The sequence below is a fragment of the Scleropages formosus genome, chromosome 22, assembly GCF_900964775.1.
Source record: "Scleropages formosus chromosome 22, fSclFor1.1, whole genome shotgun sequence".
NCBI classification, from domain to species: Eukaryota; Metazoa; Chordata; class Actinopteri; order Osteoglossiformes; family Osteoglossidae; genus Scleropages; species Scleropages formosus.
This window is the reverse complement of record NC_041827.1, coordinates 22707575-22720647: the sequence shown is the minus strand read 5'-3', so window position 1 is coordinate 22720647 and position 13073 is coordinate 22707575. Positions and strand designations below refer to the sequence as shown.

The following is a 13073-nucleotide window of genomic DNA, read 5'->3' as shown; positions in this document are numbered from 1 at the left end:
ATAGATTTAGAAGCGAAAATGAAAATGACAGTGGAGCACGAGAACGCAGTACTGCGTTTCGTTTATTTTTTTGTTCTCTATCACTATTATTTTAACACGAACAGTGTGTGAAATTAGGGCAAACGTATAACAAAGCCCTGTTGTGCAACGTACTGTTCGTGTAAACTGTTCATATGTCCTTTCGGTTTATATAAGGGCATCTTTGATTTACGATGACGTTCGCTTCCGATGATGAGATCGTAAGAACAGAACTCCGTCGCAGGCCAAGGAGCACCTGCAGGATCTCAAACTGGGAGCGTTTCCACACGACTCGACGTGGGCCTGCATTTCCGACACGCGTGACAAACCAAAACTATGAGTGGGAAAAATACCCTCCGAACACCTCCTCCAGTCACACCTGCTGCAAAAGCTGCCTGAATGGTTATTCCTCCATCTGTTGGAAAGCGGAACCTCACGGAAGTGGGTTTGCGCTCGTCGGTTGCCATAGAAACAGTCTGGTCACATGACCCGTGTTCTGTTTGCAGCCGGAGAACCTGCTCTACTACAGCATGGAGGAGGACTCCAAGATCATGATCAGCGACTTTGGCCTGTCCAAGATCGAGGGCTCCGGCAGCGTCATGTCGACCGCTTGCGGAACCCCCGGATACGTGGGTACGGAGCCGACGCGGAGAGATCGACCCGCTCATTTCCGCTGCTCTTGCGTTTCCTTAAAATGCACCGTCGGCCGTGGGGAATGTTGTTTGTAACATCTTCGTTTACCTTGCGGTTCGAACTTGATTTACACCGGGTGAACTTGGTTTGCGTCCATGTAACGACTTCACAGCCACTGAAGAACTCGGAAGAAAGCGCACACACCGCATCCTTGCACTATATTCAGGGACATTTATCCATCCATCCATCCACTGTTAGTAATCGCTTGTCCAGTGTAGGGTCAGAGTGGACTGGAGTCCATCACGGAAGCACAGGGCGCCAAGCGGGGTACACCCCGGATGGGACGCTAATCCATCGCAAGCCGGCATACCATGGATATTCAGAATTTAAGTGCACCATTGATACAGTTGTGACTGAATAAATAACTCTGAAAGGAAAATCAGTGCATCCAGGTCACGTTTTAGTCGTGAGTCCCTCTTACAGTTTTCTGTAAGGGTGAGGAGTAGAAGTGTTTCTGTGTTCGCTGTGGTCTGACAGTCAGAGCCGTGCTGCCCCTGTGCTGATGAGAAGCGAAGCAAAGTGACACTTGGGCGGTTTTTTTTCTTGCCAGCTCCTGAGGTCCTGGCCCAGAAGCCGTACAGCAAGGCGGTGGATTGCTGGTCCATAGGAGTCATCGCCTACATCCTGTGAGTGAAAAGAGCAGCACGTGTCTCCGCTCGCGCCATCGCGGCTTTGCTAGCGCCGCACTTCTCCGTCTGCTCTCTCGCCCGTCGTCCTCCGCCAACGCGCAACCTGTTCTCCAACAGGGTGGGAACGGTGTGCTCCCAGCTGCCCCCATTCAGACCTCTTTTCGGTTTGCTGATATACACACACACACACACATTGTCCGAAACCGCTTGTTCTGAGCCGGAACCTAACCTGGCAACACAGGGCACCCCAAGCAGGACTTGAACCCCAGACCTGCCAGAGAGCAGGACCTGGTCAAACCCGCTGTGCCACTGCGCCCCCGATAGATCGATCGATCGATCATCTGATTTATAGAGACTCATAGATAGTGATTATTAGACAGTGATTATTAGATAGTGATTGATCATTTGATTTATAGATTGATAGATGAGAAGAATTTCATGATACTTCTACATGGTATTTGTACCTATGACAAACTTTAAACTTGTAGATACATAGATAGTGATTGATCATCATAGACAGACAGACAGATGTAGCTCGGAAAAGAGCAACAGGAGGCCGTGTGTGATGGTTGCCATTGAGATGTATTGGAGCACTAACTGAGAACCGATGGCCCTCGTCCACACAGCTTATGCGGCTACCCCCCCTTCTACGACGAGAACGACGCCAAGCTCTTCGAGCAGATTCTGAAAGCGGAGTACGAGTTTGACTCTCCATACTGGGACGACATCTCCGACTCAGGTAGTGCCGCTGCTCTCGGACCTCCCGCGCTCCAAGTGGGGTGTGATCTGCGGGCTCTCGTACCCCCGATCCCCGGCCTTTCTGTAAACGCACGTTCCTCCCCCCCAGGTGCAGACGTATCGCTTTTCCTTCTCTCTCTCTTAACGTGACGGTAACTATATAGCTGGAGTGATGTTCGTTGAACTGCTCAAAAGAGGATGAACATAGATCTGTATTTGTTCCCCTCAGTCCACACTGAGAGCTCTTCTCATAAATAGTCTTTGAAAGGTCAGTATTTGATCTATGGGATAATTTGAGGGAACTCTGGAAGCTTTTTGTTTTTTTGTTCCTTAGCGTAACCCTTTATTATACTGATACGTGTCCATATTGTTGTGATCCTGGCCAGCGAGTGTGGTAGTGATTTGAAGGGCCACCGTTGGGTTCACATCCTGGTGCTCTTGAGCAAGGCACTTACCCTAAATTGTGTCATTAAAAAAAAATTACCCAGCTCCGTTAAAGGGTAAATCGTTGTAAGTAACGGTGCAACTTGCTTTGAAAAAGAGCATCAGCTAAATGAAGCATAGAGGCTCTCGGTTCTGACTCTGTTGTGGTGGAACGACCTCCCCTCTCACTCAGAACTGCTGAATCTCCACATTTAAAAAGGGTCTTAAAATGCTTCTCTTCTAGACTCACTTCACCCATCATCTCTTAAGTTCACGTAAGGTGTAAATGTCCGTGCTCTATAACTTTAAGATCATCCCCAAATAAACCTTTACGCAGCTAATCCTGTAATGTAACGTAAATGTTTATATGTATCTCAAAAAAAAATTATTACTAGGAAGGTGATCAGGAGTTGTCGATATTCGGCTAAAGTTTTATGCAGCTACTCGTGTGATGAACGTCGGTTCATATGGCGGAAAGAAAGAAAAACAAACTGCACTTAAGAATCACACGTCTGCATCTAAGTGTCTCTTCCTGCTCATGTAATGAGCACATTGTATTTTCCATGAGATGTTTGTCGCTTTGGAGAAAAGCGTCTGATAAATGAATACGTGTAAATGCAGATGAATAAAAGATGTAAAGAAAAGAGAAAACATGTCTGCAAGCATGTGGGATTTAGCCTTTTCTGTAATCACAGAAGACAGTACTGCCCTTAGCGAGACATCATGTGTCACTTTGTTTGTTTGCGATATGAACGTGACACTAGTGCCTTAGCTGGAGCTTTTCTGCGTTTGTGTTGAGAGGCTGTTGGACGTGTATAAAAGCAACAGCAGCGGCAGCAGCGACGGCCTTTTGTTGCAAAGCCCTGTCAAACTGTCACCGTCTCACGTTAACGCTCAGAAATAGAGCCCGGAACCCAGCGGACGCCGTCTAACAGATTCCCGGACGATTCTCAAGTCCAGCTTGAGGCGGTTGCTTTCCATTATGTGGGAACATATGTGCATCTTTTTGGACGGCAAAGGTGCCACTTGAATGAACGCGCTAATGTTCCACATATGCACGCGCCTACATTAGCAAAAAAGAAAATATTTCGCCGCATAAATTTTTCCCCTTTCCGGAAATAAGCGTCTGAACGTCTGAGTCGTGTGCTCTGTCTTCCTCTCGCAGCCAAAGACTTCATCGTGCACTTGATGGAGAAGGACCCCAGGAAGCGCTACACGTGCGAACAGGCCCTGCAGCACCCTTGGTGAGACGCCGCTCCCCCGTGCCCGACGTCTCGTGGGCTTCCGGTGCCTTCGGAGCCTTGATCGCTGCCCGATCCGGTGGTTAGATGGTGGCGGAAGAAGCCAGCTGGAGAACGAGTGGCCCCGGACCAAATCTCGAGCAGCTCGGACTTTTAAACGAGCCCGGTTTGGACTTAATTACATTGACGTTTATTCGCTTAGCCGATGCTTTTAAGGTACTTACAGTTATTTACCCTGTTATTTACCCGTTTGTACGGGTGGGTAATTTCTTGACTTGCGCTCAGCAGACAGCGCACACTCGGCGTATTGAAACAGTTTAAATTATCGGGGCGTGAAAGTCGAAACGGAATGAAACCGACGTCCTGACACCGTGTGCTCCATCACCGGGGGTCGTCGGCCGTCGTCGCGGGGTGGCCGCTGTCCCCAGCTGTAAACTACCCATAAGGCACTTGGGCAAGCGTGTCTCCGGCTGGTGTGCGCGCCGTGCATCTAAACTGTCGATTCCCCGCAGGATCGCTGGAGACACGGCTCTGGACAAGAACATCCACGAGTCTGTTAGTGCCCAGATCAGGAAGAATTTCGCTAAGAGCAAGTGGAAGGTGAGCTGCAGCCTCTTCTTTCTCCAGCGTGATATCCTGCAGCCGCACTGCCGACACTTTCGTGACGGTGTTTTTCTGTACAGTAGGGAGCCAACGAGGTCCCGCGGCCCTGAAATTGTTCCGTTACGCAGTGTTGTCCAGTGTTCTGCCATCCCAAAAGCCTATTCTTTACTGAAAAACCCAAATTACATAAGCCCAATAAGGCCCAAATTTACTTATTTGTAGTATTTAGTTTGAATTTATTTTAGCAACACGCCTGTCCTTTCAGGGCGGCACTAATTTGTTGTCACAGTGAATTTTACTGGTCTTTCCTCAAGGTTACCTTATTTTTATTCACACGCATTTGTACAATAATAGAAAACATTTCACAAATATGGTGGAAAAACCACACCTGTGGACTTGCTGAGTAAACCAGTATCACGTGCGACAATAAAACGCATCTTTATTACAGACGAGTGACGTACTTAACAATCAATAGCTGTTGCATTATATTGGAATTTGGCTCATATCAGTTTTATAGTAAAAGCAAAAATGAAGGGATGAGGTGGGGGAATTAATTTTTCTTTGGCACCGTATTGTACACTCAGCTCTCGTATAATATTGTATTCAATCACTGCAATGGCTGATTATTCAGATCCACGGCATTTTTGCCTGTTACCACATCATTTTAGTCACTGCGTACTACGTCCTTCACTCTGAAAAACAAGTAGATGTTACAGTTCTTCCTATAATATCATAATTTCCATAAATAGCACATCCAGCACTGATATAATGATCAGTTCACTTCAACGATGCAACACAATATCAGTTATAAGAGCGTTAAAAGAAACGGCACCAGGGAGAACAGCAGGACAAAGAGGGTAACGGTTCGAACTGGTCTGACAGGAGCAGGTGACCAGCAGGTAACTCGCACTCCCTGTCTGACAGGTGACATTTTTAATGACCCCCAAAGGGGGGGGGGTGGACTTGGCATTTTGCTGCACATACATTCCACAGTGAACACACTGCTTTAAATGGTTAATGAACATCAGTGCACAGCTTGGAAGGAACATCGGTCAGAACACTGCATTACAGCAAGAAGTTATTGATAATAAGTGAATGAATGAATATGAGCATATTTATCTGTGTTAGTGTGTTTCAGAAAGTGCCGTAACTATACATATTAGTATATAAACTACATAGACTCTATATTAAAAGATGAAACAGAAAAATAATTTGTTACAAATACTTTTTAAAAATATGTCGGTGTTATTTCTGTGTGTTAAAAATACCTTTTGTCATTTTAATGAATTTTAAGTGAAACCTTTTGTCCCTAAGACCGGTTGCTTTTTAAATAATCAACTAATGAAAATCACACACGCACATATTGTCTGAAACTATTCGTCCCAAGTGGGGTCGCGGCGAACCGGAGCCTAACCCGGCAACACAGGGCATAAGGCTAGAGGGGGAGGGGACACACCCAGGACGGGACACCAGTCCATTGCAAGGCACCCCAAGCGGGACTTGAACCCCAGACCCACCGGAGAGCAGGCCAAACCCGCTGCGCCACCATGCCTGCTTAATCAAAATTAACTAATGGTAATTCAACCCTCTCACAAGAGTAAATTGCTAATTATGGCTATATTTATTAATTCTGGTGGGGAGAAAAGAGTCATTGTCCATATGCTGATAGGTGTTTGTTTTTAGTTGAATTTGTGACTATAACTGTGATTGTCACGTTGGATGGATGGATGGATGGATGGATGGATGCACACAGATGACGCCCCTGAATCTTGACCTTTGACTCATGACACGTGCAGCAAGCGTTCAACGCCACCGCGGTGGTCAGGCACATGAGGAGGCTACAGCTGGGCACGAGCCAAGAGGGCCCCGGTCAGACCACGCCCACCAGCCCGTGCCACGGCGATCTGCTGCTCCCCGAGGGCCACGAGAACAGCGGTGAGTGTGCCGCACGCAGGCGTTAACGGTCACTTTTTCCAACACGCGTAGTAACTCCAACTCCGTCCCTAATGAATTCACGCGGCCGCCTCCGGTCGTGCGCTGCATCGACTTTCATTTCCTTGTCTCCCGCTGTCCCCAAAGCCGCAGGGTGCGACGGCGGCTGCGGCAAGAGCGCCGACGGGAGCTCCGGCCTGCAGAACTGCACGTACCGCTGCCACCCCGCGAGCCGTGTGTGAGGGAGAGGGCGCGCGCCGCCGCGGCTGTCCGTTTCGCTGGAGCGCAGAACCCCAGTCTGGCCAGGAATACAGAGCTATTCCAGCTGCCCCCACCAGGGAGCGCTGCTGTGTAAAGATTCCAGGGTGGGGTGGGACACTATGCCATTGGAGGGAGTCGCTAGGTGAGCGTGACGCTGAGGGGAGTGGCGAGCGGTGCCCCAGGTGTATTATGGGTAATATTGCATCCGTCAACGCATGGATAGGTTTTTTTTTCCTTTTTTTTTTTTTTACTTTTTATTTCTTTTTGTTTTATTTTTGATGCATGTCTGCTTGTATTTTAATGTGTATGTTTTTAATCCTATTTCCCCACCCACTGTGGGGAAAAGTAGCAAGAACATGATATTACTAGACTTACCGAGTTTCTCGTCAGGTTTACCTAGTTGGAGTGTAAATTTACACCGACGACCACTTGCGTTTCCCCCGTCGGGTGAATAACATGGACTCCTTTTTAAGTGGGTGCGCAATTTTGAGAGGGAATTTCTCTGCCGTCAACGTCTCCCCTACGTTGTGCGATGAAAAGCGTCGAGTCCGCGTTTGTAGCTCGTTGAAACGCCTCGAGTCGCGTTCGCCGTTAAACAGGCAGCGAAGCGCCACTAGGTGTACTCGCTGTGTATGAGTTATTGTTCAGTGCCTTGGGGAATACAGTATCAACGTGTTTTTTTTTTTTTTAAATTCAGTACGTTTTCTGTCTCTCTTCATACCCATATGAGATTAAGTTCCTCATTTTTATTGTGTTTCACATCACATAAGAGAGGAGGACTCCCGAAGAGTATTTTTACTGGTAAAAGCAGCAGTTCAGACATTTTTCTCTTTTTGTTTCTTAACCCAGAACTGTTTTACAGCCCCCCCCCCATTGTATCGTCAGATTCCTGCATTTTTCCTCCGAGATTCACTGTACATTACAGCTCCTTTTAATAGTTACTATAATGACCTGTGACCCCTCCTCCAGGCCATACAGTATACTGCTTTGTACGAGATCTTCAAGTTGTGTCGATTCGTTACTGTTTATGACTAGAGACAAGTGGGTCTGCTTGTGAGGAACGTCACTATTTCTTTGGAGCTAAAATATAGCACGTGAGCATTTTTTGAACGGTACGTTACAGATCGGCAGCAAACCTTGACTATTTCTTCAGCTCCATCATCTTTCAACATGAAGCCCAATATTTTCTTCTCTTCATGAATTCTATATGTTCTAAAATCTCACTAATCCGTGTGCGTTAACTTTAAGGAAAAACTTTCGGTGACTTTGCTTCCATTAGAACTGATGATTTTCCTTTTGCGCCGCTGCATCTGTACAGAATGACTTGAATTAAAGAATGTAACTGAACGATTTTGGCATCCCACTGTCTCATTTCCTCATTTTCCCATCAGTAAACCAGACTCCTCCTCGTACTCATGTTGATGAGACAAGCTCATTCTTAAGTTATTGATCTCTATTCATTTGCTTTGGTTTAACTTAGTTTTTCTGCACGTTTCCATATCATTCTGTGTGCTGCTCAGCATCCGAGCAGGAGGCCGCTCCCTTTGCTGGTCTTCCCGGTGGCTGGTGGGTCTCGGTGCGTCCTCCGCTTTGCGTGATCAGGAAATCGGTGCAGTGTGCGCTGGAACTGCGGGCCTCGATCCCTCGGCACGATACAGGGACTTGAATTCCCGCAACACGGTGGATTCCAACCTGCCCGGACGATGAGAGGGTTAGGGTCGTCTCGAGAGCCGTGATGCAGCTGAGCTGAGCGCTAGTGTTCCTACGCTGTCTCTCTGCCTCCTGTTCAGACCGACACGCACTTGGATCAGGTTAACAACCCAAATATGAGACGGGTACGAAACACGGCGCCGTCCGTGCTGCTGATCTCCCCTAAGCCCCATTTCGCCAACAGTTGATGTATCTGCATACGCAAAATTCTCCTTGGCACCTTTGTAAACACAGACATGCACACACCCACACACCCACACACCCCCGTGCACACAGATAGAACCACTGAATGGGTTCTGAGTTGGAGAGACTAATTCCTGCATTTGACCCATATGGTCCAACTCAGTGGCCTGTTCAGGTCCAGTAAGACCTCACCGTTTAGCCCGCAGTCTTTCCCTAGCTGAGCTTTTCACCTGTGCGCACGTTTCCAGTTGACCGATGGGAGGTTGAGGGTCCTGTACATGGGTTAAACCGACTGCGAATCCACAGCCTGGACTCTTTATTCTGCGTCAGACTGGGTCTGGAACACATTCTGGTTCCAAGCATCTGCATGTATCTTGCGGGACTGTGGTGTAAATTGTGGGTGGTGGTGGGGCGTGGTGGGGTGGGGGTGAAGAACACAGTGAAAATTTCTATTTTATTGCTGTTTGTTGTACAGTTAAAGAGATTTCTATGGCATCACTTTGTATTGTATAAATCTCAGACCTCTTGGTTGTACACCGTGCTGGTGGTGAGTCAGTCTGGCGGAGGGCGGGCCTGTCGCCCGCCAGTCGCTCGAAGGGAACCCGGCCGGTGGAGGACAGAGTCGTAAGGACGGGGGGATGAGGCTTCTCAATAAAACTATGTGTAGCGGCTGGAACATTGTCATTTCACTAGTCATCCTACCCTGTACCGACTGCCCCAACTACAAGAGGCCGAACGAGTGTCTCGCATACATCCGCTAACATGCCCTCTACAGAGGACATACTTTACGCTTGTTCTTTCTAGAAGGGCTTCTGTTGTTTTCATGCAATCCAAGTGTGACCTCTGGGTTTTGACCTTCCCCACATGCGACATCGCGCTCTGCGTGTTCAGAGGTGAAGCCGCTGTCCTGTCGCGAAGGCCGCGCTCCTCCGGTCCCCCCCTCCGCTGCTGTCGGCCGGGCTCCTCCCTCCGCGCCCGCGGGTGTTTTCCTTCGTGCTGTTTGTTTGCATATGCTATGTACCTTTCGTGGAAGAAGTGGTGATCAAACGTCTGCATGGCCTGGAATCTTAAGTGTCAGTTAACGATAAAACATATGTATACACACACGCATTAATGCACGCACAAGATACACACTTGTATAATTATGCTCTCGTGAAAAATCAAGAGAAGGGAGGAGACCTCAATAGCAGAAGACATCTTTATTTGGATTCCTGCAAATAACACGGTTCAGCCTCGGTACCTGAATGTCTTTCGTACCTGAGCTCGGAAGGTCAAAGGCTACGGGCCGCTGTGGGTCCAAGGTGCTCCCTTAGGGCAGTACCGGGCTGTACGTTGTAGCTGATGTGTTATCTACTCTTTTGGCTCTTAGTGTAGCTCTTGTTCTACAATAATATTTACTGACCCGGAGGATGCAGCGCCCAGGGTTCTCGCTGTCGCCAAGTCGCATCCCTTGGTCATCCGGTCACTTTTCTGAAAGTTGCTATTTGTTGCCAGAAGCAGGCAGGGTTTCGTCGCACACTTCTCTCACCTCTTCCAAATGCGCACTCTTTCTTTATATTCATCTTTAATATTTATTTCACTGGAGCAGCTGGTGTGCAGCAGAAACGGAATGGTTTGGACAGGTTCAGGTGTAACATGAGTTGCTCCCTTGCCACACATATAAATGCAGACACGTATCAAAAATATGACAGGTAGAAATAAGACCAGAGAACACCACCCCACCCAGTAACTTACTTTCAACTGGTGTATATAGTATGCGTCCTTAAAATAAGGTGAAGGTACAGCTATACATATGTAGCATGAATAAGTATCAATGTAATTCTACATATACTTAGCTGATGCTTTTCTCCAAAGTGTTTTACAATGTTAATCTACTATAATTATTCATCTATTTTTACTAGAGCAGTTCAGGGTAAGTACCTTGCTGAAGGGTACTGTAGTCAGATGTGAGATTTGAACCAACAACCTTTTGGGTCCAAAGGCAGCAGCTCTAACCACTACACTACCAGCTTTTTACATTTCAGATACTTTTGTGTCATCTTTGGTCAAGAGGAACCTCCTAAAAATATTTGTCAAATGACAATTCCATTAATTAATTTTCAGTACTCAATAGAAAAGCCTATTGTATTAATATGAATTTGCTCAAATACAGATGTCCTCTGAAATTTAGTTACCTTGATGTGTGATAGTAATACTCTTTATTACTACCTTAATCTAATTTCAGTTTGATAATGCAGATCCTGTATTTAGATAATCAGACTGAAATCAATTTCTATTAATTATTATGATTTAACAGTAATTTAATTCGTAATTCCTGTATGAATGGGCTGCTTTTTTGTTTAATAAAGTTCTGCTGCCACCATTTTTCACATGTTTAATATGTATGTACTTTTTTAGTATTTAAAGGTTATAAATTCTTAAAAATCCAAAAAAGTCAGTGCCTCGAGAGCATGCACCTTGGAAGTACTTTCCCAAAGTGGACATTTCACAAAATTGCTTGATGGTCAAGGGATGCAAAAAAAAGGGCGCAGTATCATTTGAACTCCTCCTACTACCATCTGCTATTTGAAGTACATTAAAAAAAAAAGAAGAAGAAATAATTAAAAAAGAAAAAAAAAAAACCAACAGATTTTTCTGGCCGTGGAGTGTTTTGCAAGCCTGAATTCGCTTCGGTCCTGCTGTGCGAACACGTTTAAGCTGTTTAGAAAGGATTCTTCTTCCTGTGCTGTGGGGGCAATGAGTGGGCAGGGTGTACGGGTAACGCTCTGCCACCGTACCACGCAGCGTACCCTTGTGCCTGGGTGATACCGCGGTGAACGCTCAAGAGAGCTGGAGAGACACCAAGCAGACAGACAGAGAGAAGGCCACAGTGGTACCCGCTTGTCACCTACCTACCTCTTCTTCCTTCTTAGGCTCTGTTTATCCTTCCCTGCCACCACTGCTGCTGCATCACGTGTGTTCGAACTGCCACTCCGAAACCGGAGGGATTTAGTTTCCCACCTGCCGAGTTCAGCATTTTGCCATTTGAGCATCAGAAGGTGTGGAAAGCACTTCCTATTCAAAGGGAAAGAAGGCTAGTGTGGCTGGGCGTTGGCGGGAATCGGCGATTACATCACTGCAGGAGAATCGTTGGGGGAGAAAAATAGGGATTTCTGAAAAGTACAATCTTTCTGAGGACTCAGCCGAACCGCTGCTTCCAGCCAGTGGAGCGAGCGCTCTCGCTTATCTTTCGTTCCGGAAACTTCTGCACGCGCAATGCAGTCATCCTGGCCGATATGCAAAGTGTCTGTGAAGGGCTTACTCTTTCCAATTTGATGGTCAGCTACTCATTAGAATCGAAACCATTTCTGATTTGGCTCCTTTTAACCAAAACATAGGACATATGTTTGATTTGGTCACAGAGCTCAGTTTCAGGTTTGTTCTCAAATTGCTTTTGTGTTTCTCTCAGTTTTACCGAAGCAAGCTCAATATGTTATTCCTCTAACCACATATAAATATATAAATATATATATATAAAATATATATATATATCTCCTTTTTTATGAGCTGTTTTGAGCTACTAATGTATGGATGCAATGCATCGTGGGTTATTAAATATTACTATGGAGTACTGCTCAATATTAAAGCCAATGATTTGTACTTTTGAAAATTTGTTAATGGCTAATAAAATAAATTTTCCTTGTCTATGCATTGTGAGTTTCTTGTCTTCCTTTAGCGACCCTCTCCCTGACTGGCCCCAGAGTCTCAAGGATGCTTCTTCTTCTCTGTAGATCAGTTTCCAGGGTAACTTTTTACTGCGTTACCTTCGTTTATTTAGCTGCCATTTGGGCCACATATGCATTGATTTATCTATACATACAACTGGGTAATTTTTTTTTATTCTATCAGTTCAGGGTAAGTACCTTGAACAGGGGTGTCATAGAAGGTGGTGGGACTTGAACCTGGGTCCTTTAACTCCTAAGGCAGTGGTGATGCTAATGTTGTAAGATGGAAAATCTATTTACACAATGCTCAATGTCTCCACTCCTCACTCTTCGTGCCCTGTCCTTGTCCGACCTCCCAGCTGTTGAATGAGTTGCCTCGGAATATTAAAGCTGCTATCTCTCATTTTCTGTTATCTCTTAAATCCCTCACTCTGAGTGATACCTATTAATCAACTCCAGCACTTCATGTCTTCCCTATGTGCTTTCTATATAATCTATACAGGTAAATAATGTAAATGTCCCTATTTTACTTCCTTCAGTGTTTTCCTTACATGTCACCCCTCCACAGTTACTGTGCTATTATTGTTTTTACCGTTATCATTTTCAGTGAAGGTGTACAGTGGAGAAAAGCAGTGGTTTAAGTCTAATAGGCCCAGTAGCCCATTTTCAGTATCACTTTCATACCTACACAGACCTAGTGGTGGCAGAAGTGGGATGTCCCACTGCGGCCTCGGTGGACACGTGTGCTGGCGATGGGACAGACGGTCCCACTGTACGTGTGTGGCAGCTCACAGAAGCAGTGGCAGCCAAACACTGGGGTTTGGAGAGGCTCCTTGCAGCCTTGGGGCGAATTGCTGCGGCTGCCTGGCAGACGTGTTGCGGTGCGACGTGCCGACAGGGTGGCTCCTCTGCTGTGATGAGGCCCTTCTGCAGGAGAC

General features: G+C 46.4%; 1 protein-coding gene across 3 annotated transcripts in view; it reads left to right on the top strand.

Moving 5' to 3' along the window:
* LOC108923402 (calcium/calmodulin-dependent protein kinase type 1-like) overlaps positions 1-12022 on the top strand; it is a 54273-nt gene extending 42251 nt beyond the window's left edge. For 2 of the 3 annotated variants that reach the window (XM_029247696.1, XM_029247695.1), the window contains 7 exons: positions 525-651; positions 1262-1337; positions 1967-2079; positions 3667-3745; positions 4255-4342; positions 6142-6280; positions 6425-7885. In XM_029247696.1, the coding sequence (XP_029103529.1) occupies positions 525-651; positions 1262-1337; positions 1967-2079; positions 3667-3745; positions 4255-4342; positions 6142-6280; positions 6425-6519 (717 nt within the window). In that variant the 3' untranslated portion in view covers positions 6520-7885. Of the gene's footprint in view, positions 1-524; positions 652-1261; positions 1338-1966; positions 2080-3666; positions 3746-4254; positions 4343-6141; positions 6281-6424; positions 7886-11343 lie in introns of those variants that run through there. The other variant, XM_018734102.2, reaches the window with a different exon arrangement.
* The last annotated feature ends 1051 nt before the right edge of the window (positions 12023-13073 follow it).